We start from the raw sequence: 27,598 nt of genomic DNA, 5'->3' as shown, positions 1-27,598 counted from the left end.
TTTCAAGGAATATTCTCCTTGTAAACTGAATCCCCATTTTTAGCTCATAGCTAAAGCATTGCTCATGACCAATTTGCCTCTCCATTTGGAAGATGTTTTTTTCCCTCCCATATCTAGAGAGAATATATGTTCCTTAATACAAAGTTTTATGACTACAAATTTCCTTAATACAAAGTGGTATCATCTGCATACCTCTGAAATGCAGATGATACCACTCTAATGGCAGAAAGTGAAGAGGAACTAAAGAACCTCTTGATGAGGGGGAAAGAGAGAGTGAAAGAGTCAACTCTTCACATCAGGTGGCCAAAGTATTGGAGTCTCAGCTTCATAATCAGTCCTTCTAATGAATATTCAGGACTGATTTCCTTTAAGACTGACTAGTTTGATCCTCTTGCAGTCCAAGGGGCTCTCAAGAGTCTTCTCCAATACCACAGTTTAAAAGCATCAATTCTTCAGTGCTCAACTTTCTTTATAGTTCAACACTCATATCCATACATGACTACTGGAAAAACCATATCTTTGACTAGACACACCTTTGCTAGCAAAGTAATGTCTTTGTTTTTTAATATGCTGTCTAGGTTGGTCTTGATATAGTAACATATGTAGACTTGATAAAGTAACATATTTCTCAACTCAAACATGTAAAGCAATGATATCATAATCTATCCTTGAAAATATTGGGATCAGGGCCCAATAACAGAGACAAAAAGACATGAAAAAGATGGAAGAGTGAGTATCTTCAAAGACCAGTTGGATACTTAGGAAAAGAGATAACTTGCAGGGTTCCGTTATGAGTGATTAAGCAGATTTCAATGTCTATTCACCACCAGAGTACAGGAGAATGCAAAATAACCTAATTGATGTAATTTACACTGACATTACAGGCTTCATTATTGAGCTTATGAAGTTCAGGAGAGGCTCAAGTAGTGGAGTCTTGATCGGCTAGGAAACAATGATCCAGAATTTATTTAAAACTGAGGTCAGTGCTTGTGAGTGAAAGTCACTCAGTCATGTCTGACTCTTTGTGACCCCATGGACTATACAGTCCATGGAATTCTCCAGGTCAGAATACTGGAGTGGGTAGCCTTTCCCTTCTCCAGGGGATCTTCCCAACCTAGGGATTGAACCCAGATCCCCTATATTGCAGGAGGATTCTTTACCTGCTGAGCCACAAGGCACACCCAAAAATACTGGAGTGAGTAGCCTATCCCTTCTCCACTAAGTCAGTACTAGGGATAATTATAAATTAACTAAATCTTATGTTGTGGCCCTTGCTCCATCTTCTCAAACTTATCTGTGCATCCTTGCTCCATTTGATCAATCATGTCTGACTCTTTGTGACCCCACAGACTGTAGTCCACCTGGCTTCTCTGACCGTGAAATTTCTCAGGCAAGAATACTGGAGTGGGTTGCCATTTCCTCCCCCAGGGGATCTTTCTGACCCAGGGATCAAACCTGCATCCCTTGTGTCTCCTTCATTGGCAGGTGGATTCTTTACCACTAGCGTCACTGACATCTTTGTTCACTTCTCATCTCTGGGTTTTGTATTACAATCAAAGTAACTATGCCAAAATAAAGTCAAATAATCTTTCTTTCTTTCTTAAAAGCTTTCATTAGCTTCCTACTGCCCATAAGAAAAAGTATAACCTTACCTTGATACAGAAGGCCTGGTATGATGTGGCCAATGGCTTGCTCTCCCAGTTCTTCCATAGCTGCCCACCTTAGCCTTGTGCTCTGATCATACAGCAGCACTAGCGCTGATCCACTAAGAATAGTAAGCCGTTTTATAAATCCATACCTCTGAATATGCTAATTCCTCCTGCATAGGGTGTTGTATCCACTTTCTAGCTTATTTCCTTTCTTTTGCCTTTATTGCTGGTAGTTCCCGTCATCCTTCAAGATGAAATGTTCTCCATGATAAACTTTGCCAGTGGCAAACCTTCGTCTGTTATCACTAGACTTTTTACATTTCTAGCATGACAATTAATGACCTTATTTTAATTATTTATATATTTGCCTCTCTTATTAGAGCATGGAATTTCACCTAGCTCAGATAGTTTGGGTTGGAAATAAGTCAAATGATGCAATAATCCATTCCTTTCTACCAAAATGCATCTCTTTCTACTTATCAACTAATAAAAGGAATCTCTTTAGACTTGCCCAAGGCCAAATACCTCTTTCTCAGATATTTGGATAAATTTCAGAGCACCATCATATTACATACTCTACACTTATGAGAAGATATTCTAAATGTCAAACACATACAAAGAAAGAGAATAGGATAATGAATACATTACCCAATTCAACAGTTGTTAGCTAATGGTCAATCTTACTCTACCTGTGATGTCCATAGCTTCACTCTCCATTTTTCCTTCCAAATATTTAGAAGCAAATTTTAAATATAGTAACTTTTCATTCACAAATATTACTGTATGTATTTCTAGAAGTTAAGAACACTTTGAAAATATACTGATAATACCCTTATCATACCTAAAATGTTGTTTCTTAATAGTAACAAATCCTTAATTAGTATTCAATTTTATACTACTTCTCAGTTTTAAAACTGTTTGAATAAAGACCTAGAAAATCTGTACTTTACTACATAGGTTGATGTTTCTTTTAATCTAAAGCAACAGCTTTCAACTGGGTGTACTTTTGCTTTGTAAGGGACAATTTTGGCAGTCTGGAGACATTTTTGGTTCATGCAACAGCTATGAACTGAATGTTTGTATTCTCCCAATATAAAGACATGCATTAAAACCCTAACCTCAATGGAACTATATTTTGGAGATGGGCCTTTGGGGAGTAATTCAGCTTAGGTTTGGTTATACAGGTGGGGCCCTCATTATGGGATTAAAGCCCTTACAAAAAGAAGAGAAGACATGGGATCCCTCTGTGTGCATGCAATAGGCCATGGAAGAATATACTAGGAAGAGACCCCTCACTGACAATCTGTTTATACTGGCATGCTGATCTTGGGATTAGCTTTCAGAACTGTGAAAAATAAATGCTTATTGTTTAAGCCACCCAGTCGATGGTATTCTGGTATAGTAGTTCAAACTGACTGGGACTACTACAGGAGGGGTGTTACTGGTACCCAGTGGGTAGAGGTCAGGGATACTGCTAAATATCCTTCAATGCGCAGGACCACTGCCACAATAAAGAATTATCTACCTCAGCCCCCGCCCCCAACAAATGTCAATAGTGGAAGGCTGAGAAACCCTGCTCTAGCAGTTCCTCTCTCACCCATTTCTTATTATAATTTGGTCATTGAATAAACTGGGCCATTTGTCCTATAGAATTTCTCACAATATTTTGCTGATGATACACTGCAGTATTATTTTTATATTTTCTGTTCCCTGTGTTTATGAACAATTAGATTTAGAAGCTTCATCAGATTCAGTGGTTTTTTTTTTTCCTTTTTTCTTTTTTAGCAAAAAATAATCTATTTCATTGATTGTACTGTGTACTTCCATCAGGAGGTACATACTGTCTAGTTCTATATCTCTCATCACTAGAGGGAACTTTGGATGATCAATGTCTAAATCCATTCATTAAATAGTGGCCTCAAAATGATAATATTATATTCTTATAATTATTTCATTTATTTAAAACATCACTGTTTCTTGAAAATATTTTTTACAATGTTTGATACAAAATAGCATGGTGCCTAAAACATTTACTCATTCTGTTATTTGGGTTTTTTTTTTTGTTGTTTGTTTGTTTGTTTGTTTTGTTTTTTTCAGAAATATCCTGTACCACCTTGATGGGAAGACAAGCCAGTTTTCAATACTCCTGGAGGCTTGGGAGCACTGCAAGTCACTTGCATCAAATGAGACCCTTCAAGAAGCCCTGTCAGAGGTGTTGAACAGCATTAATGCAGCTCAGGTTTACTTCAAAGCAGGACTTGATGTGTTTGAGAGTGTCTTAGTTGGAAAGAACTGAGAAAACTCTCAGCATTTTAAAAAGTTTGTTTACAATTCCTCAAGCAAAAGCTCTAATCTCACCAGATTTTCTGACATGGAAGACTTTTTCCCCTCAATAGCTTTTTATATAAGTATAAAGCTATCCTTCCTTTGTATTTTTTGATGTACATGTAAAAAGAGCATTTTGCACATTTAATATTTTTCTTATATCTAGATTTCTGATTATGTAAAAGCAAGCTATTGAAAATAATACTTAAGATTTATCTATTAAAAAGAAATCTGCTGTATTTATATATATATATGAAATATTTGGGGAAAGAAATTTCCAAGAAGTTCTGGACAATCTTTGTTCCTGTGGATAAAACATGCAGGAATAGAAATGATTCCCTATGTTAGAGCTTTAATGACCTACCTTCTGTAATAGAAATGGACAGTTGATATGGTTTCAGATTAACTTTTACTATCAAATATTCAATATGAACACAAGTATTCTGACTGAGTGATTGGTTGATGAAAACCACTTTGAATGTGTCTATTTTATGAAATGAAGTGCCTGTTTATAACACAACTAGATGTAGTAATACACTGGTTATGAAAATGTATTTTTTTAAGTATTAATTAAAAAAAAAAAAAAAGAGCCATAAACATTCCAGGGGAAAATCGCAAGGTAGCTGCACAGAGCAATTTAATTGTAAGTTTTTTTCCTAACCACTTATAAGGTGACTAGCTTTGAAATCCCTCATTTGTATCAGTTGATTTTGTAAAAATTTCAGGAGTGATGTATGTCTTATGAGGGAGAAAATATGTATTTCTTCCTGTGTTGTTTCTGTTGGAAGCACTGAAATAGAGCTACTCTAAAATGAAAGCATCTCACTTTGCTCCTCATTCATGTATCTTTTCTGAAACTCCTTGCTGAAAGGCAGTTTTCTCAGAATACCATATAATTTCCACAGGAAAGTAGCAAAGTTTCTCTTTGAAAACCCAAAATATCTTAAAAAGTATCAATTGCTATTTCTGCCATTAACAAAAAAGGTCTTCTGATGAATGAAATAGTTGTTTTGATCAACAAAAAAGCTCCTCAATTCTATGAAAAAAACTTTTTTTCCCTTCTCTATCCTTACTTGTGATTGAGATGACAACACATAATATATTCATGCTTCTACTTTTAGGCAGAAAATATTGTATTACTTTAAGAGTGTATCTTTCCCAGGCTTCAGTTCTTCTCTCATGTTGAAAATGAAGCTTTTCACACTAAGGAATGGCCTTAGTATCCGCTATTCCCCCAAACCACAGAATTCCATTAAGTGTTTAAACTCTGAGTCTACCTTTAGAAATTGATTTGGTATTGGATAAAGCAATTTTTCTTAGGAAGCATATCTTCAGAATATTTCATGTGGATTATTTTTCTCTAACATAACATCAAACACATGTCCCTATTACACACCTCAAGAGCAACTTCACAAACAGTGCCTATAGGTCTAAATCTTTGCTGTGTATGAATGAAGATACACCTAATCTTAGTTTAAAGGAAAACTGAAGTTAAAGGGAAAGAATTAGTCAGCATTGATTAACTGATTTATAAGGGTCAGCTGTTCTTACTATCAGTAATGTTTATACGCTCAAGGCAAAGAAGAGAATTGAAGCAGTTAGCTAGATATTTCAGGCAGAAACTCAGTTTCAGTGAATTGCTTGTGTGCCCATATTTTACATAAGAAAGGAAACTACCTTACAACATGTATTCCTAACCAATGCATGTGTTTGTCTGAAAGTATTTGCTGTGTTGAGAAGTGGCTACAGGAAGGGGCTAAAGAACCAAACTCCCACATGCCTTGGTGTCAGTGCCCTCTCTCCTGCAGAAAAGAAGAGAAAAGAGGCAGGAGGAATACACATATGGATTTGTGTCAGGTCAATAATAGAATCCCTATACCAAAGGATCAGAAATAGTGACTTGTTTCAGTGTGTTCATTTTAATTCTTCCTTTGGAGCTGGATTTAAAACAGACAAAGACAAATAAATATCGATTTGATAGTTTATCATTTCAGAACAAAATCCCAAGTAAATTCACTCCTTGGTGTTGAGAACATGAATGTTTGTGTTTGCACATTTTTGTTGAAAGATTGTGCATGTAGCTAACCCGCACTGCACAGATCAAAGTCTCAATATTCTGTGCTTATTACTTCTAAATCATGATATTTGATACTTAGAAACTGAAGTTAACTATGGACTAACATGTTTTTATTAGTCTATTTAAGAGATGATGTGAGGAAACAATTATAATTGAAACAGACATCCACCAATTCTATAAATGCTGCTCATCTTGGACTAAAACAAACCTCTTAACTAGGAACATTACTGCTATAGTCTGATTACCTCAGGGTTCCTTGAAATTTATATCATTTAAATTTTTCCCTAATGATCCCAGTAAATAAAATCCTGTGCAAGTTATTAACAAGTATTTTAAATGAATTGCTAGTTAGGTTATATCTGAAATATCTGGGTGCCTGGTACTTCTCACCACCTCATACATAGCATTGTGCCAGTCCACAATGAATCATAAATAATTATTCCCCCAAGAAAAGGTGGCAGATGTGGACCACTGCAATTTGGGTTCAGGCAGGGTACACCTGGAATACCGCTCTTTGTGAAAAAATACAGATTCCAGAGTCAAAAGAAAGCCTAAGACTTTCTGATTCAAGTCTGAGAATATTACCTTCAGTCAGGGAAAGCATCAGCACTCCATTAGATACAGTAACTGCAGACAAAGTGGTCACGGAATTGGGATAGAGTCACAGTTTTAGTAGCAGAAGGGCTGCTAAAATTTAAGCTTGTTTGTTTTCTCATAGAGTTCTAAATGGTCTTTTCCAGTATATTCTAGGTGGTGCAGAGGTTAAAGCATCTGCCTGCAATATGGGAGACCTGGGTTCAATCCCTGGGTCGGGAAGATCCCCTGGAGAAGGAAATGGCAACCCACTCCAGTATTCTTGCCTAGAGAATCCCATGGACGGAGGAGCTTGGTGGGCTACAGTCCACGGGTCGCAGAGTCGGACACAACTGAGTGACTTCACATTCACTTTCAGTCACTATATCAGATGCTGGATGGGCTGGAAGCACTGCTTTTTCAATTAGGGACTAGTTCATTCTCTTAATATACCTAACAAGTAGAACTGTCCCAAGGAGTTCATGCAAAGGGCACAAGCCTGTGTACTTGTGGGGAGGTAGAGTCTCCACATGATACCAGTGCTCAGGAAGGAGGGTATTAAGCAAAATACTTTAATAAGAGAGCATTTTCCCCTCTATTAAATTGGCAATTTAAATCCGTATTTCTCAAAATGTCGTTTTTGGGAAAGTGAGCCTAGGAATCTATATTTTTAGCAAGATTTCCCAAATGATCCTTATGCTTAATGATTTCTCATTTACTTTAATAATCCTGAGTCTTCCTGAGAAAACATCATGTGGCAACATACTAAAAAAATTGAAGGGTCACAATAATAGGAGATACCTAGGGCTTCCCTGGTGGCTCAGAGGTTAAAGCATCTGCCCGCAATGCAGGAGACCTGGGTTTGATCCCTGGGTAGGGAAGATCCCCTGGAGAAGGAAATGGCAATCCACTCCAGTATTCTTGCCTGGAGAATCCCATGGACAGAGGAGCCTGGTGGGCTACAGTCCACAGGGTTGCAAAGAGTTGGACACGGCTGAGCGACTTCATTTTCTAGCTTTGCTAATAATGGCATTTTAAAGAAAGAGAGAGTGAGTAACCATTGTATTTCTCAAAAAAGGACCCAGATACAGCTAAGTCTGTACCTGCTACAAGTCAGGCATGTTTCTCAATTTAATGGGTTTTTTTTCCTAATTGACTCCTCATGCCAACTTATTTTAAAAGAAGAGGAAATTTAGTTGTGTGACTGCCCAAAGTTCCATAGCTAATAAAGACGATTGATGTATGTGTCTCTGCTGGGCCCCCTGGGGTCCAGACCTGTGTTCTTCATGCTGGGTGCCACAGAAAGTTAAGAATCAGTTACAGAAAGAGACATTATTGAAATTTTTAATGTATTACTGCACAACTGATCCAGAGAAGGCAATGACACCCCACTCCAGTACTCTTGCCTGGAAAATCCCATGGATGGAGGAGCCTGGTGGGCTGCAATCCATGTGATCACTTAGAGTCAGACATAACTTCACTTTCACTTTTCACTTATATGCATTGGAGAAGGAAATGGCAACCCACTCCAGTGTTCTTGCCTGGAGAATCCCAGGGACGGGGGAGGCCTGGTGGGCTGCCGTCTATGGGGTCACACAGAGTCGGACACAACTGAAGCGACTTAGCGGCAGCAGCACAACTGATCAGACTATGTCATCTGCCACTGCACTGGTTGAACTAAAGAGCTTGAAGAAACCAACAACATTATTCCTCATGATGGTAGCCCACCCCACAATGGTGGACATAGGTATGTAAATTAAAAGATAAGTAAATAAGAGCTCAAAAATAAGTAGGTAAATAAGAGCACAAAAATAAGTCTACCATTGTAGAATATCATAACAACTAGATGAAAAATTATCTCATAATTTCCTCCTCAAAATGTCTATATACCTTCACTGGGGGAAGGGGGGAAGACCAAGTGCTGGGACTTACAACCTCAGTTTTATATCATACTTAAAACTCAGAATAACTAATTGACTTTTTAAATTGCATATATTTTAAATTACATGTACTTTCAAAATGTGTAGCATACAATAGGTTTCTCCATTGCAAAGATAGGTATTACAAAAATAAAATGATTTGTTACCATGTATCCAGTGATGAGTCAGTATCTTTGCCTCAAATGAAAAACTATTTTCATAATTGGTAGACCTAGCCAAAAGTGTTCTCACAAGACATTCTGTGGTATGTGTGATTACTCCAAAAACTAAACTTTTTCACTGACATTGCATTGTCATCTCATTGGTTTAAAGGACCATTTAAATGTGCCTTAACTACAAGTTCCCTTGATAGAATTATATTTTAAACTGCCAATCCATGTGTTGAGTGGAAGGCAAATGGGTCTATACATTACAAAAGATAGATCAGCAAACTAACAGTTCCATTACAGGAGCATGGATGCAACACAGGAGAAAAAAATAGACATGGGATATTTGAGCAAAGAAATATTCTGCCTAGGTGCACTGGTAAATTTGTATTTCTTGCATGAGTTTATATTGCTAGCTTAAAAAAGACTCATTAGAATTGCTGTTTAGAAAGAACTTAAACTTCCAAGAGTTTTAAGTTCCCCATCAAGTGTAAATACTTTTCAGTTAAGTGGGTTTATTTTATGCAGTTTAGAATTTCAAGTGAGCTAAATTTAAAAGAGTTGCAAAAGAAAATTCTTAAACGTAGCCTATTTTGGTCACCACAATGTTCACTCAGTTCCGTTTTCCCTTTTTAGATATACTCTAGCAAGGGGATTAGGCTTTTTTTTTTTTTTTTTTTTAACTATGAGAAAGTAATTTTAGTATTTAGTCTTTTCAATGTACATTTATCTGTTAATCACCTAGAATTTTATTTCCATAATACCTTTCCATTATCCTTCAAAGATGTACACTGAAGTGCCTTGAGCATTCCTGGGACCATCAAGGATCTTCAGAGCTGGCTGATTGTGAAATGGCATATTTCTTAAAGACATTTAGAATCTCATACTCAGATGATATCTGAATTTACAAGGGAAAGGATTAAATTGAGGCACTTTCAGGTAGCATTCAAGAAAAAGCTGCTTCAAATTTTAATATGTTCTGGTTAATTATTTTGTATTTGAATTAAGATAGTTATGCAGTTTTATATAACCAAAATGTCAATTTTGATTTTTTTTTAAACAAAATACAATCATCAAGGCCAAAGAAATATATGACTACTCTAATTTCTTAAGCAGGCTCTGTCAAGAATTAACTCAGCTAATTGCAGTTGATTCTAGATGCAGAGCCTACATCTAGACAAAGCTCTAACAAGTATAGACAGAACCTAACAACGTTCTTTCAAATCCCTTTGATGTCTTAAGCCAATAAGCACTGAAGTAGCTTTTCTCAGAAGAAAGCAGACTTTATTTTCCAGGGGCTAATTAATATGTACCCCCTCAGTGCCAAAAGGATCACACAGGTGCCTGTATCATGCCATATGTCATGTGCTATATTCAAGCAAGCTCAAGAGATTTATATACAATCATTATCATGAATTATTATGTTGTATTGAAGTTAATGTTGGTCTTTTGTTCTAATTAAAGTACAAAGTTGGCATTGGAACAGAAGCTTAGCTAGAGAAATGAAGTTAGAGTCTCTATTTTAATGAACTACATATTTTTTTCAATCAAAATGTGTAATTATTTAATTATCTGGCCTGCTCAGTAAGTTTAACTCTAATTTGTTCAAAGACTATTTGTTCAACATAATAATAACACAGATGGACACTCCTTGGAGTGTTTTATCTTTTGAAATTATTAGCCATTGTTAAATCATGCTTTCAGTATATGTGATAGTATTTTATTAACGTTAACTTGTCTACCTTTATATCAAGCTGCTGCAAGTGACCACCTTATTCTGAAAGTCAGAGAAAATGCTATTGATCTATAAAGACAAGTTTGTCATACCCATTTAATAAGAAACAACATATTTTACTACACCATTTGTCTGTAGGAAAGTGCCCAGATGGTTAAGTGTAGCTCACATTATTATATTCCAAAGATGTTATACATAATTCCATTTAAAAGCTGAGCTAGGACTCTATTAGGTGATTTTGTATTTACATTTCACATAGGAAGGTTTAATGGCAAATATTTCCCACATATTCAGACTTGCTACTTTTAGAGTATGAATGCAGTTGTATTCAGAGAAGATAAAAAAGCTTTCTAAGACACTTTGAAGGGCTAATTTGCTTTTATAGACATCTAGAAAAATCAGCACATCATTGACGATAGCTTCATATGTGTTTGGAATGTTAATATGGAACATGAAATAGTTTTAGCCATGTCAGCAGTATAGCAACACTTAGATATATGAAATTTTATAATGAGTAAAATTTAATTGTATAATAACAAATACAAATAAGTAAAAAATATAGCCCTAAAAGAATTGTGATAAGCAGATTTATAAAGATTTAGAAATTAACTTTGGGTAAAATTGGAGCACAATATCTTCATTTAAATTTGTTTGATTAAAAAATAAATCTCTCTCAAGGGGTGTCCCAATTATTAAATTGCACTGAACTGTTACAGTGTTGAATATTGTTCAAAATAGATTACATCTGTGATTTGGAAATGTTTTCATTGTAGAGAAATTCATGATTAGTGTCTTTGTTGTGACTGATTTTGAATGATTGATTTAGAGGCATGTGTCTCTAGTTTCTTAATTACTATAGAGGGTTGAATGCCTAATTTCTATAATATGTGGATGTCCACCAAAAATCTAGTGCTTTTTATATTTACCCAATTGTGATTTTATTTTACAACATTTTATGTACTATTCACATGACTTGATATGGCATACTTAGAAAACTATTTTGTGATTTGGAGTGACAAAAGAAAAAAATGGATTGGTACATCACGTCCATTAAGAATACAGGTGAATATTTTATATTTTAGTTGTTTAAATATTTGCACATAGTTGAATACTATGAAATGAAGGCATCTTTTAAGGAATATTTTCTGATTCATAAATGTAATGTGTATGTGAAGTGACACAGTAATATTTAAAATGCCCATTTACAAATATTAAATACAGGTGAAAATCATTGTTATACTGTGTTTTGTTATAAAAATGAATTAGTTGTTAGTCTGTATTAGTAATGAATTATCTTTCAGTTCAGTTGCTCAGTGTGTCAAACTCTTTGCAACCCTGTGGACTGCAGCACACCTGGCATCCCTGTCCATCACCAACTCCCAGAGTTGACTCAAACTCATGTTCATTGAGTCGGTGATGCCATCCAACCATCTCATCCTCTGTTGTCCCCTTTGCCTCCTGCCTTCAATATTTCCCAGCATCAGGGTCTTTTCAAATGAGTCAGTTCTTTGTATCAGGTGACCAAAGTATTAGAGTTTCAGCTACAGCATCAGTCCTTCCAATAAATATTCAGGACTGATTTCCTTTAGGATGGACTGGTTGGATCTCCTTGCAGCCCAAGGGACACTCAACAGTCTTCTCCAACACCACAGTTCAAAAGCATCAATTCTTTGGCACTCAGCTTTCTTTATAGCCCAACTCTCACATCCATACATGACTACTAGAAAAATCATAGCTTTGACTAGACAGACCTTTGTTATCAAAGTAATGTCTCTGCTTCTCAATATGCTGTCTAGGTTGATCATAACTTTTCTTCCAAGAGAAAATGTCTTTTAATTTCCTGGCTGCAATCACCATCTGCAGTGATTTTGGAGCCCCCCAAAATAAAGTCTGCCACTGTTTCCACTGTTTCCTTATCTATTTGCCATGAAGTGATAGGGCCTGATACCATGATATTTGTTTTCTGAATGTTGAACTTTAAGCCAACTTCTTCACTCTCCTCTTTCACTTTTATCAAGAGACTCCTTAAGTCTTCTTCACTTTCTGCCATAAGGGTGGTATCATCTGCATATCTGAGATCATTGATATTTCTCCTGGAAATCTTGATTCCAACTTGTGCTTCATCCAGCCCAGCATTTCTCTGGGTACTCTGCATATAAGTTAAATGAGCAGGGTGACGATATACAACCTTGATTTACTCCTTTTCCTATTTGGAACCAGTCTGTTGTTCCATGTCCAGTTCTAACTGTTGCTTCCTGACCTGCATACAAATTTCTGAAGAGGCAGGTCAGGTGGTCTGATATTCCCATCTCTTTCAGAACTTCCCACTGTTTATTGTGATCCACACAGTCAAAGGCTTTGGCATAGTCAATGAAGCAGAAGTAGATGTTTTTCTGGAACTCTCTTGCTTTTTCAATGATCCAGCAGATATTGGCAATTTGATCTCTGGTTCCTCTGCCTTTTCTAAATCCGTATTGAACATCTGGAAGTTTACAGTTCATGTATTGTTGAAGCCTGGCTTGGAGTATTTTGAGCATTACTAGATGTGTGAGATGAGTGCAATTGCATGATTTATTTTTATATATTTATCTGTATTGTATATTACACCCAAAGAGAAATAAGCCTTGCTCAAGAACACAGTGTAAGATTTTATCATCTTTTTCTTTTTTGCCTTCTATTCTTTTCTCAAACATGCAGAACTCATTTTAGGGCATTTAGCTTTAATATTTGTGCCAAGCTCTAACATCAAGTAACAGCATTTGTGTCAACTCTAATGCTAAGGAGTTTTGTTCCCTCAAATATACACTAGAAAATGTCAGTTCTTTATTGCTAATGGATCTCTATTGCATGATTAGCAGATTTCACTCATTTACTTATTCTGCAAACATTGACAGAGAGCCTATTCTAGGCAATATACTGCATTAAGGGCTGGATGTATAAAGATGATTAACACAGTTTGACTTTCTAGAACAGGGGTCCCAAAACCCCAGTACTGGTCCATGGGCAGTAACCTGGCAGCACATAAGGAGGTGAGCAGCAGACAAGCTAGTGAAGCTTCATCTGCAGCTCCCTATCACTTGCAATACCATGTGAACCATCCCTCATCCCCAGCCCTAGTCCATGGAAAAATTGTCTTCCATGACACCAGTTCCTGGGAACAAAAAGTCGGGGATCACTCTTCTAGGATTTCACAACCAAATAAAATGTAACACTTCAGATTAACTACTGGCAATACTAGATTCAGAGGGACTCCCAATAGTGTAATTTGTCACAAGGATATTGACAGAGCAGAGATGGCTTAAAGGCACCAAATGTTCAGGCTACATAGGTAACTCGCTGGGCCTTCCTTCAGGCTTGTTAAGGCTAAAGCAGAATGTTCTTGTTGTAGCCATGTGTTCCGGGAAACAAACTCACTCAGAAGGACAACGTAGATAGTGGAGTGCAGTTTATTACACCGGCAGGCCCAAGGCAGATTCTCCTCTTAGGCAAGGACTCTGACCAATTTTTGTGAAAATCTTATATACCCTAAGTGTACATGTCCAAACCCAAATTCCCTGAAACTAGCCTGAACAAAGGAAAAGAAACATACAATCAAAGTTAGCCCGTGATTCATACACCTTAAGCCTAGGTAGTTAACAGTGGATAATTATCAATAGGCCTGTGGTTATACCCCAAATAAGCATAATAGAATGTATGATTCTATTCGGTTACATAGATATTTAGGGTATTCGTTTAGGAGATGAAGAGTCTAGGTACAAGCCCTGGGGCTCTTTCTTCCAGGGGCCTGGTTTTCCAGGTGGTATGTTATTTCCATACATACTGGGCATATAGCTCAAAGTCCAGACTCCAGCCCAAGATGGAGTCCTGCTTTCAAGATAGAGCCTGTTTGTCTGTTTCCTTCTTCATTTTTATCTCCAACATCACTGCTGTATGAGAGCTAACATTTTTCAGGAGCTTACCATTGTGCCAGGTATACCTATGCTACACACAAAAATTTTCAAAAAATAACATGTATTTTGCATATGTATATTCTGCAGAATAATATGCATATGATTCTAACCATAAAGTAAAGTTTAAATGTACAAAATTATATACCTATGACTAACATGTGTATTCAACGTATAAAAATACAGACTGAAAAGTAAATAATTTGATTCATGGTAGAAGGAAAACAGTGGTAAGGATAGGCATACAGAGAACACTATAACTGTTTTGTTTTATTATTTTTTTTTAACAGAAAAAGGAATTGAAGCACATACAATAAAATGGAGGAGAGTTATATCAGATTTTCTTCTAATTTCTTTACATCCTCCCTAGTCTGTTTGGGTGGTGGATATATGTATGTTTGTTGTGGAATTCTCACTGGTTTTCTAAATAAAATTTCTGAAGTAACAAATTTCTAATAAGGTGGTCTGATCCTGAAACCCACACTTGTAACCACTACCCTAATATGTCTTTCTAAAGAACAGAATTTTTTAAACCCAATTCATTTGCTCTTTCCTCCTTCAACTGTACTAATCTTATAAAGGAAGAGGCATTATTAGAAGGAATCCTCTGACATCCTAAGTGCTTACAGACAGAATTTTACCACAGTTATATTTTTTGCCCAATTTGCTCTTCTTCAAAATTCTTCCTTGTGTTAGTAAAATCTCTGGATTCTCTTACTAAAAATAAGAATCTTCTTTGATCCTTTTATTTCCCTTACTTCCTATATCCGAGCTATCAGCCAGTTGAATTGGCTTTATTGCAAAATACCGCCCCAAACTGACACTTCTCCATCTCCACTGCCACCATCCTATTTAATGCCAACATTTCTTCTGACATGCACTACAGTAGACATAAGTATTTAGAGCAAAGGGAATTTTAAAGCATAAAAATTATTCAAAAATTATTGTAAGAGCTACTATACAAAAAAAGTGAAGCTACTGTTTTTCAGAGATCAGTAACTGTAGGAAACCACTACTGACCTTAGGGTGGGAGAAACATAAAGGAGGAACCTGTGAGGACCCAGGAGTCAACCTTCTCCTCAGACTCTTGGAGACTTTATTGCTGCTGCTTTAAGCATAGCTCACAGGGCTTAAAGAACAATGACAGAATTGATCAGAAGTCTGGGAGCCTGTTCTTCCTCTACCTCCCCTACTAGAAGCATGAAAAATCTTCCACACTTCCTTGACTTTCTTCTGAGTCCCTATCCTTGGCAGATCAAACTGGAATCCTATGGCATGAGAGGCTCTGAAATCAGTTTCTGCTTCCAGCCCCAGCCTTACTGGGGAGGATGTAGGTGGGCAGATATGGGACCAAGTCCACACACATCATTTCTACTGCAATCTCTAAATGGCTCTCTGTTCTTCTTTGAATGAATGAATGAACATACCTAACATTTATACACATGTATTAAGATCCTTTTTTCCCCCCTCAAATCAATGGATGTCACTTAATCTATAATAAAACAATCTGAAGTGATTTAAGCAATTTCCTTACACCACTTCATAACCGAAAAAATGACTAGCTCCAAGGCAGAGCTAAGAAAGCAAAAGACATAAACACATAGCTGTGGTAAAGCCTAAAGTCTTATAATGGAGGCCTAAATAAGGTGAAAAGTGAGCAGAGGTTAAAAACATTTAAATTCTTTAGAAGCCAAGAAGGTTTTCTCAGGAATCTGAAGAATGAATAGAAATCCTTCAGGGGAGATAAAGAGAATAGCATTCCAGAAAAAAAAAAAAAAGGGGGAGCAGATTATGCAAATTTTGCCAGAGATAAAAGCCAGGACATTCCCATACTTTTCTGCTTTGAAGTTTTTATCTTTTATTTCACTTCAGCAAAATTACAATTTAATATTGTGTTTCATGTGAGAGGAGCAACTTCTAGACTGTTTATTTACTAGTTCAGATTCTACTTGGTATTAATATTATAAAATACTTAAAATGACTAATGAAGTACATACCGAGCATGTAGTACATACTGAACAGATTCTCCTCACAGTAGAGAGTCAAAGAGGTTTCCCATTATCTTCAGCATAAAATCCGAAAGCCTTACGATGATATTCAGGATCCTTCACAGGTGATTCCCACCCTACCTCTGCCTCAGTGTTTGCCTCTTCTCCCTCTCACATTTTCTGCTCCAGCCAAATTGAAGGGCCTGAATTTTCCAACTGATAACACGCATTCTCGTTTCAATATCTGCGTGACTGCTTTCATTCTTGCAGTAAGACAACTTCCAGCCCCCAATTCCCATATGATGTACATCTTTCTTTTCTGAAATAAATCTTATGAAGCCATCTCAAAGTTACTCAAACCTGCCTTATGACAGAAAAGAAAAAAAAAAAAAAAAAAACACAACAACTCACACTCATCTTTACATATAGAGGAATAAAGGAGTACCAAACAGTTGAAGAAGTCTAAAAGAGATCTGAAAAAAAAAAAAAAAAATCAATAAACACCTAAGAAAAGAGATAATTCAAAGAAAAGAGAACCTCCTTAAATTGTTAATATGTGTGATAATTTGAGAAGATACTATTTTCACAAAAAAAAAAAAAAACATAATAATAAAGCAAGGAAAGTTCTGTAAAAATGAAAAATAAGACAGGCCACTAAATGAATGTAAGAAGTCACTTTTCCCAGAAAAAAAATATGCATATGTAGTTGGAAAGCCAATATAGCAGAGAAGGGAAAAAACAAATATCAATCCAAGAAGACCAACAACAATAATATACGAATCAACCAGTTCTCATATTTTTAAAATATTAACTTTGCTGTACATTTGAAATGAAACTCAATTTGTAAATTATCTATACTTCACTAATAAATAATAAAATGTAAAAAGAAAAAAAAAGGGTCAACTGTTTTGAAAGTTACCCTCCTACTATAAACTAAAAAACAGGGCAAGCTATATGAAACAAAGGTTTTCCTGGACATTGGCCAAAAGGCAATCTAGAAATAAGAGGCCTGAAGGAAGACAAACAAATCAGGTGAGCCCTATAATTGCCCTGCTTACTGCCTAAAGGTGGTAATTTGATCAAATACAAAGAAGAGAATAATAGAGACTGGATATTGGATAAAGAGAGCTTTCTTTTTTATTATTATCATTTTTTTTAATGTGTGAAGACTATTATTTTATTATTATTTTTTTTTTAGTTTTTTATTTTTTAAATTTTAAAATCTTTAAAAGAGAGCTTTCTGTACCTGAAGACAGGAACCTTTACTTGAATATGTAGGGTAAGCTATTAGGAAGCTGCTCAAAGAACAACCAGCAAACAAGAGTCTGAATAAGCTCTGGGTTGAGACCAGCGGAGAGAAGCTGTATAATAATATCCTTTCAAGTACTTTGCCCAAGTCCTTGGATACCTTCTTAATAGTAAGCAAAACTACTCCTAGGTCAAAGGCTGCTCTGGACACTTCTGAATCAAGCTAAAATCTACTAATAATTAGTAACTGAACTATATGACTGAACAAAGCACAGCACACACATAATGGCATGCTGCAGTCCGTGGAGTTGCAAAGAGTCAGACAAGCAAACAGATATGAATAACACACTAGAAGGAATCCGTAGCAGACTAACTGAGGCAAAAGAAAGGATAAATTACCTGGAGGGCAGAATGGTGGAAATCACTGCCACAGAATAGAATATAGAAAAAAGAATGAAAAAAAATGAAGACCACCTAAGAGACCTCTGAGACAACATTAAACAAATAAATATTTGCATTATAGGGTTTCCAGAAGGAGAAGAAAGAGAGAAAAGGCCTGAGAAAATACTTGAAGAGATAATAGCTGAAAAATTTCCTAACATGGGAAAGGAAATAATCAACCAAGTCAAAGTGAAGTTGCTCAGTCGTGTCAGACTCTTTGCAACCCCATGGACTGTAGCCCACCAGGCTCCTCTGTCCATGGGATTCTCTGGGCAAGAATACTGGAGTGGGTTGCCATTTCCTTCTCCAGGGGATCTTCCCAACCCAGGGATCAAACCCAGGTCTCCTACATTGCAGGCAGATGCTTTAATCTCTGAGCCACCAGGGAAGACCATCCCAGGCAGGAAAAACCCAAGGAGGAACACACCAAGACACATAGTAGTCAAACTGACAAAAATTGAAAGCAGAGATAAAATATTAAAAGCAACCAGGGGAAAATGATAAACAACATACAAGGGAACTCCTATCAGGATACCAGCTGATTTTGCAACAGAAAATCTGCAAGCCAGAAAGGAACGGCATAATATGTTCAAAGTGATGATAAAGAAGCTACAACCAAGAATACTCTACCCAGCAAGACTCTTCTTCAGATTTGATGGAGAAATCAAAAGCTTTCCAGACAAGAAAAATTAAGAGAATTCAGCACCACCAAACCAGCCTTACCATAAATGCTAAAAGTATTTCTCTAGGCAGGAAACAAGAGAAGGGAATAAATGATTTGGCTACAGAAAATAAACCCCAAACCATGAAGAAAACAGTAATAGCATCATTCATGTTGATAATTAACTTAAATGTAAATGGATTAAATGCGCCAACCAAAAGACATAGACTGGCTGAGCAGATGAAAACATGTGCTTCTTTGCACTTCCACTTACCACATCACTCTGCCTGACCCCTGAAACTGTATGTAATAATTTTATATTGTTAGGTTAATTATGTTTCCATTATGACTTGTAATTATCTTTTATTTTTTGTCCAGCTATTGATTGTGAAAACTGATAAACATCTATTATTGTGATTATGTAACTATTAGTCACTTAATAACATTGTGTCATAATTGTTCAACAGAAAAATAATAGAATTCTATATCACCAAAACTACTATTTAATAGAAAAACCTGTAATCACTTTTTAAAATCCACATGCATATCAGAATTATCTTGGAATTTTTTTTTGAAAAATACAAATGGCCAGATCCTTTTTTTTTTTTGCCAGAGTTCCAGATAAGTTTCTAATGAGCAGCCAGGTTTAAAAAAATTGGACTATATGAGGAACTTTTATTTTTATCTAGTTTGTTTCACTTTTTCTATTTCATATTCAGTTGCTTTTGAATTTCTCCATCTCTTTTTTCTGATGTATTTTCTCAAGACTTCATCAAGTGTAATAGAAAAGCTTTTGCATACATGTATATATAATATGTATAAACATATATATTTTAGAAAACTTATAAATTTTTGCCTAACTACAAAATTTATGACATTTTAGTTCCATTTGTTCGACTTAGTATATATAGAGTGCTAGATTTCTAATTAAAAAAAATAGATATGCAACAAGCAACAAAGATTAATTTATAGCACAGGGAATTATGGTCAATATCTTGTAATCTATAATGGAAAATAATTTAAAAAATAATTTCTGTGTATATAGATAACTGAATCACACACAAAAAAAGAATTCTACCTTTTGAAATTTAGCAATGTGTATCTTTTGCCATTTTTTTTAAATGTGCTATTGACATCTAATAACAATGTATGAGATACAAAATTTTAAATATATTTCTGTAGGATATAAGAGCAATATAAATTAATATAAATATATTTTTCATAAATTATTAATGACATCATTCAAGATGCTCCTATCTTATTTTTTCTTCAGTTGATAAAATATTCTCAGAGGAATAATATGTCTCACTATGATTATATATTTTCTTTTCTCCTATATTTCTTCTGATTTTTGTTTTAGGTATCTAATGGTTTATAAATGTCTAATGGTTTATGATGTCTATCTTCTTTGTGAACTGTACTTTTTATCATTAAAAATATTCATCTTTGTTTCATTTAAAAGAAAGAAAGAATAAAGAAAAAGGAAGAAGAATTGAAGATAGTCTCAGGAAACTCTTAGACAATGTTAAATGCAGTAATGTTTGAGTCATAAGGGTCCTATAAGAAGAAGAGAAAAAGAAAGGGACTAAGAAAATATCCAAAGGGATTATAGTCAAAAACTCCCCTAACATGGGAAAGAAAATAGCCACCCAAGTCCAGGAGGCACAGAGAATCCCATAAAGAATAAACCCTAGGAGAAACACACTGAGATACATGCTAATCAAACTAACAGAAATTAAATTCAAGAAAAAATTTTATAAGCAACAAGGAAAAAGAAAAAAACAATAATAATATGCACGGTAATCCCCATAAGGCTATCACCTGATTTTTCAGCAGAAGCTGTGCAGGCCTGAATGGAGTGGCAGGATATATTTAAAGGGATTAAAGGAAAAAACCTACAACCAAGATTACTGTACCCAGGAAAGATCTCATTCAGAATAGACAGAGAAATCAAAAGCTTTACAGACAAGCAAAAGCTAAGAGAATTCAGCACAACCACACCAGCTTTACAGCCAATACTAAAGGAACTTCTCTAGGCAGGAAACACAAGAAAAAGACCCACAAAATAAAACCCAAAAGAATTAAGAAAAAGGTAACAGAAACATACCTATCAACAATTACATTAAATATAAATGGATTAAATGCCCCCAACCAAAAGACATAGACTGGCTGAATGTATACAAAAACAAGACCCTTGTATATCCTGCTTACATATACCACTTCAGATCTAGGGACACATACAGACTGAAAGTGATTGGATAGAAAAAGATATTCTATGCAAATGGAAATCAAAAGAAAGCTAGAATAGCAATGATCATATCAGATAAACTAGACTTCAAAATAAAGACTGTTAGAAACAGTAAGGGAGGTCAAAACATAATGATCAGGAATCAGTCCAAGAGGATATAACAGTTATAAATATTTTTGCACTCAATAAAGGAGCACCTCAATACATATGGCAAATGTTAAGAACTATAAAAGCGGAACCGACAGTAACACTATAATAGTGGGGACTTTAATACCCCACTTACATCAATGGACAGAAAATAACTAAGGAAACACAAGCTTTAAATGACACAATTGACCAGATAAGTTTAATTGATATTTATAGAACATTCTACCTGGAAGTGACAGAATACACTTTCTTCTCAAGTGTACATGAAACATTCTGCAGGACAGTTCACATTTTGGGTAACAAATCAAACTTCAGAAAATTTAAGAAAGCTGAAATCATATCAAGTATCTTTTCTAACCACAATGCTATAAAATTAGAATTTTTTAAAAAATCTATAAAAAACACAAACACATGGAGGCTAAACAGTGTGCTGCTAAACAACCAAGAAATCACTGAAGAAATCAAAGAGGAAATACAAAATAAAAAAATATATAGAAATAAATGACAACAAAAACACAGTGATTCAAAACCTATTATACAGAGCAAAAGTAGTTCTAAGAGGAAAAATTATAGCAATTCAACCTCATTTTAAGAAACAAGAAAAGTCTTAAATAAACAATCTTATTCTACATTTAAAGCTGCAAGAGAAAGAAAATAAAATAAAATCCAGAGTCAGTAGAAGGTAAGAAATTATAAAGATGAGACCAGAAATGAAGGAAAATAATAGCAAAGATCAATAAAAATAAAAGTTGAGAAGATACACAAAATTGATAAACCTTCATCCACAGTCCCAAAGAAAAAAGGGGAGAGAACTCAATAAAATTAGAAATGTAAAAGGAGAAATTACAACTGACACCACAGAAATGTGAAGGTTCATAAGAGGCTACTACAAACAACTACATGCCAATAAAATGGACAGCCTAGAATAAATGAACAAATTCTTGGAAGGATACAACTTTCCAAGACTGAACCAGGAAGAATTATAAAACAGAAACAGATAAATCACAATTAATGATATTGAAATTGTAATTAAAAATCTTCCAATAAACAGAAGTGCAGGACCAGATGGCTTCATAGGAGAATTCTATCAAACACTGAGAGAAAACCTCACACCTACCCTTCTCAAAATCATCTAAAAGCTTGCAGAGGAACACTCCCAAACAAATTTTATGTGACCACTATCACCCTGATATGAAAACCAGACAAAGATATCATACACACACATACAAATTACAGATGAATGTTACTGATGAAAATTGACTCAAAAATCCTCAACAAAACACTAGCAAACAGAAATCAACAACATTATGAGGACCGTACACCATCATCAAGTGGGATTTATCCCAGGAATGCAATTCTTCAATATACACAAAAGCAAACGAGGTGATATAGCATATTAACAAATTAAAGAATAAAAACCATATTATCATTTCAGTAGATGCAGAAAAAGCTTTTTACAAATTTCAACACCCATTTATAATAAAAATTCTCCAGAAAGTGGGCATAGAGGGAATCTACCTCAACATAATAAAGGTCATATATGACAAACACAGCAAACATCACTCTCAATGGTGAAAAACTCAGAACATTTCCTCTAAGATAAGGAATAAGACAAGGATGTCCACTATCACCATTCTTATTCAACATAGTATTTTAGGCCCCACCCTTGCAATCAGAGAAGAAATAAAAGAAATACAAACTGTAAAATAAGTAGTAAAGCTGTCCCTGGTTGCAGATGACGTACTATACATGTGAAATCCTAAAGATGCCACCAGAAAACTACCAGAGCTAATCAATGAATTTGGTAAATTTTAGGATATAAAATTGATGCACAGAAATTTCTTGCATTCCTATACACTAACAGTGAAAAAGCAGAAAGGGAAATTAAAGAGACAAAAGGAGTAAAATACCTAGGTATAAACCAACCTAGGAAGGCAAAAGACCTGTACTCAGAAAATTATAAAACACTGATGAAAGAAATCAGGGATAACACAAATGGAGAAATATACCATGTTCTTGGATTGAAAGAATCAAGATTGTGAAAATGAATATGATATCCAAAGCAATCTACAGATTCAATGCAAATACAATCAAATTAGCAATGGCATTCTTCATGGAATTGAAACTTTTTTTTTTTTTTTTTTACAATTTGCATGGAAACACCAAAGAAAGACCCTAAAATACCAAAGTAATATTGAGAAAGAAAAGTGGAGCCAGAGGCATTAGGTTCCCTGACTTCAAACTATACCACAAAGGCACAGTAATCAAGACAACATGGTACTGGCACCAAAATAAAAATATAGACCAGTGATACAGGATAGAAAGCTTAGAGATTAACCCATGTACCTGCTGCTGCTTCTGCTAAGTCACTTCAGTCATGTTCCACTCTGTGTGACCCCATAGACGGCAGCCCACCAGACTCCCCTGTCCCTGGGATTCTCCAGGCAAGAACACTGGAGTGGGTTGCCATTTCCTTCTCCAATGCATGAAAGTGAAAAGTGAAAGGGAAGTCACTCAGTCGTGTCTGACTCTTCACGACCCCATGGACCACAGCCTACCAGGCTCCCCTGTCCATGGGATTTTCCAGGCAAGAGTACTGGAGTGGAGTGCCATCGCCTTCTCCAACCCATGTACCTATGGGCACCCAAAAAGTTAAAGCAGCTCAGTCATGTCTGACTCTTAGTGACCAATGAACTGTAGCCCACCAGACTCCTCTTGTCATGGAATTCTCCAAGCCAGAATACTGGAGTGGGTAGCTGTTCCCTTTTCCAGGGGATCTTCCCAACCCAGGGTTTGAACCCAGGTCTCCTGCACTGCAGGCAGATTCTTTACCATCTGGGCCACTACCTATTCTATGACAAAGAAGGCCAAAATATACAATGGAGAAAAGACAGCCTTTTCATAAGTGGTACTGGGAAAGTTGGACAGCAACATGCAAAAGAATAAAATTAGAATACTACCTAACACCAAACACAAAAATAAACTCAAAATGGATTAAAGACATAAATGTAAGACCACACACTATAAAACTCTTAGGGGAAAACATAGGAAAGACACTTTTTGACATAAACCACAGCAAGATCTTTCTAGACCCAGCTTTTAGAGAAATGAAAATAGGAACAAAAATAAACAAATGCTATCTAATTAAACTTAAAAGCTTTTACACAGCAAAGGAAGCCATAAACAAGCCAAAAACACAATCCTTAGAATGGGATAAAACATTTGTAAACAAAACAATGGACAAAGGATTAATCTTCAAAAGATACAAACAGCTCAAGAAGCTCAGAATCAAAAACAAACATACAACCCAGTTAAAAAATCATTCAGTTCAGTCAGTTCAGTCGCTCAGTCGTGTCTGACTCTTTGCGACCCCATGGATCGCAGCATGCCAGGCATCTCTGTCCACCACCATCTCCTGGAGTTCACTCAAACTCACATCCATCGAGTTGGTGATACCATCCAGCCATCTCATCCTCTGTCATCCCCTTTTCCTCCTGCCCCTAATCCCTCCCAGCATCAGTCTTTTCCAATGACTCAACTCTTCGCATGAGGTGGCCAAAATACTGGAGTTTCAGCTTTAGCATCATTTCTTCCAACGAACACCCAGGGCTGATCTCCTTTAGAATGGACTGGTTGGATCTCCTTGCAGTCCAAGGGACTCTCAAGAGTCTTGTCCAACACCACAGTTCAAAAGCATCAGTTCTTCGGTGCTCAGCTTTCTTCACAGTCCAACTCTTGCATCCATAGATGACCATTGGAAAAACCATAGCCTTCCTTGACTAAACAGACTTTTGTTGGCAAAGTAATGTCTCTGCTTTTCATATGCTATAGAATACTTAAATAGAAATCTCTCCAAAGAATACATACAGTTGGCCAAGAAGCACCTGAAAAGATGCTCAATATTGCTAGTTAATAGAGAAATGAAAATTAAAAACTACAGTGAGGTATCACCTCTGGTAAGAATGACTATCATCAAAAAATCTGCAAACAATAAATGCTGAAAAGGGAGTAGAGAAATGGGAATCCTCTTGCAGGAAATATACACTGATACAATCAATGTGGAGAATAGTATGGAGGTTCCTTAAAAACTAAATGCAGAACTACCATATGACTTGGCAGTCCCACTGTCGGCATATACTCTGAGAAAACCATAATTCAAAAGAGCATATGTTCTCTAGCATTCATTGCAGCACTATATACAACAGGCAGATTTGGAAACAAACTAACGCCAAATGAAAAGTGAATGGATAAAGAAGATGTGGTAGATATATACAATGCGATATTACTCAACCATTAAAAGGAATGAAATAGAGTCATTTTTAGAGATGTGGTGGACCTGGAGAATGTCACAGAGTGAAGTAAGTCAGAAAGAGAAAAACAAATATTTTTTATTAATGCATATATTTATCCATTGCCAGTGGATATGTACTAAAATGATAAGAAAGTATTTTAGGGAAAAGGTGTGATAAAAGATGGCAATTTGGATCTACACAAAGGAATAAAGAATGCCAGAAATTGTAAATGAGAAGGTAAATACAAATCTTTTTTCTTACTCTTAATATTTTTATATAATAACTGATTATTTAATAAATAATATTCTAAAGTTTATATCAAAATTATAAAATATATTAAAACTAACACAGGGTGCTTGACTGGTGATAGAAGCAAGGTCCGATGCTGTAAAGAGCAATATTGTATAGAAACCTAGAATGTTAGGTCCATGAATCAAGGCAAATTGGAAGTGGTCAAACAGGAGATGGCAAGAATGAATGTTGACATTCTAGGAATCAGCAAACTAAGATGGACTGGAATGGGTGAATTTAACTCAGATGATCATTATATCTACTACTGTGGGCAGGAATCCCTTAGAAGAAATGGAGTAGCCATCATAGTCAACAAGAGTCCAAAATGCAGTACTTGGATGCAATCTCAAAAACGACAGAATGATCTCTGTTAGTTTCCAAGGCAAACCATTCAATATCATGGTAATCCAAGTCTATGCCCCAACTAGTAACGCTGAAGAAGCTGAAGTTGAATGGTTCTATGAAATCCTACGAGACCTTTTAGAATTAACACCCAAAATAGATGTCCTTTTCATTATAGGGGACTGGAATGCAAAAGTAGGAAGTCAAGAAACACCTGAAGTAACAGGCAAATTTGGCTTAGCAGTACAGATTGAAGCAGGGCAAAGGCTAATAGAGCTTTGCCAAGAGAACACATTGGTCATAGCAAACACCCTCTTCCAACAACAAAAGAGAAGACTCTACACAAAGATATCACCAGATGGTCAACACCAAAATCAGATTGATGATATTCTTTGCAGCCAAAGATGGAAAGCTCGATACAGTTAGCAAACAAGATCAGGAGCTGAGTGTGGCTCTGATCATGAACACCTTATTGCCAAATTCAGACTTAAATTGAAGAAAAGTGGGGAAAACCACTAGACCAATCAAGTATGACCTAAATCAAATCCCTTATGATTATACAGTAGAAGTGAGAAATGGATTTAAGGGACTGATAGACAGAGTGCCTGATGGACTATGGACAGAAGCTTGTCACACTGTACAGGAGACAGGGATCAGACCATCCCCAAGAAAAAGAAATGCAAAAAAGTAAAATGGCTGTCTGAGGAGGCCTTACAAATAGCTGTGGAAAGAACACAAGCAAAAAGCAAAGGAGGAAAGGAAAGATATACCCATTTGAATGAAGAGTTCCAAAGAATATCAAGGAGAGATAAGAAAGCCTTCCTCAGAGATCAACGCAAAGAAATAGAGGAGAACAATAGAATAGGAAAGACTAGAGATCTCTTCAAGAAAATTAGAGATACTAAGGGAACATTTCATGCAATGATGGGTTCAATAAAAGACAGAAATGACATGGACCTAACAGAAGCAGAAGATATTAAGAAGAGGTGGCAAGAATACACAGAAGGACTATACAAAAAAGATCTTCATGACCCAGATAACCATGATGGTGTGATCACTCACCTAGAGCCAGATATCCTGGAAAGTGAAGTCAAGTGGGCCTTAGAGAGTATCACTATGAACCAAGCTAGTGGAGGTAATGGATTGCCAGTTGAGCTATTTCAAACACTGAAAGATGATGCTGTGAAAGTGCTACACTCAATATGTCAGCAAATTTGGAAAACTCAGCAGTGGCCACAGGACTGGAAAAGGTCAGTTTTCATTCCAATCCCAAAGAAAGGCAATGCGAAAGAATTCTCAAACTACCACACAATTGCACTCATCTCACATGATAGCAAAGTAATGCTCAAAATTCTCTGAGCCAGGCTTCAGCAATACATGAACCATAAACTGCCAGATGTTCAAGCTGGTTTTAGAAAAGACAGAGGAACCAGGGATCAAATTGCCAACATTCACTGGATCTTCAAAAAGGCAAGAGAGTTCCAGAAAAACATCTGTTTCTGCTTTATTGACTATGCCAAAGCCTTTGACTGTGTGGATCACAATAAA

At 35.9% G+C, this 27,598-nt stretch overlaps 1 protein-coding gene across 2 annotated transcripts in view; it reads left to right on the top strand.

Moving 5' to 3' along the window:
- NAALADL2 (N-acetylated alpha-linked acidic dipeptidase like 2) overlaps window positions 1-6,868 on the top strand; it is a 1,631,204-nt gene extending 1,624,336 nt beyond the window's left edge. For both annotated transcript variants that reach the window (XM_013964525.2, XM_005675296.3), the window contains one exon: window positions 3,747-6,868. In XM_013964525.2, the coding sequence (XP_013819979.2) occupies window positions 3,747-3,945 (199 nt within the window). In that variant the 3' untranslated portion in view covers window positions 3,946-6,868. The remainder of the gene's footprint in view (window positions 1-3,746) is intronic.

Source organism: Capra hircus, chromosome 1 (genome assembly GCF_001704415.2).
Source record: "Capra hircus breed San Clemente chromosome 1, ASM170441v1, whole genome shotgun sequence".
Lineage (NCBI taxonomy): Eukaryota > Metazoa > Chordata > Mammalia > Artiodactyla > Bovidae > Capra > Capra hircus.
The sequence above is the reverse complement of the archived record's forward strand: the minus strand, read 5'-3'. Positions and strand labels throughout refer to the sequence as shown.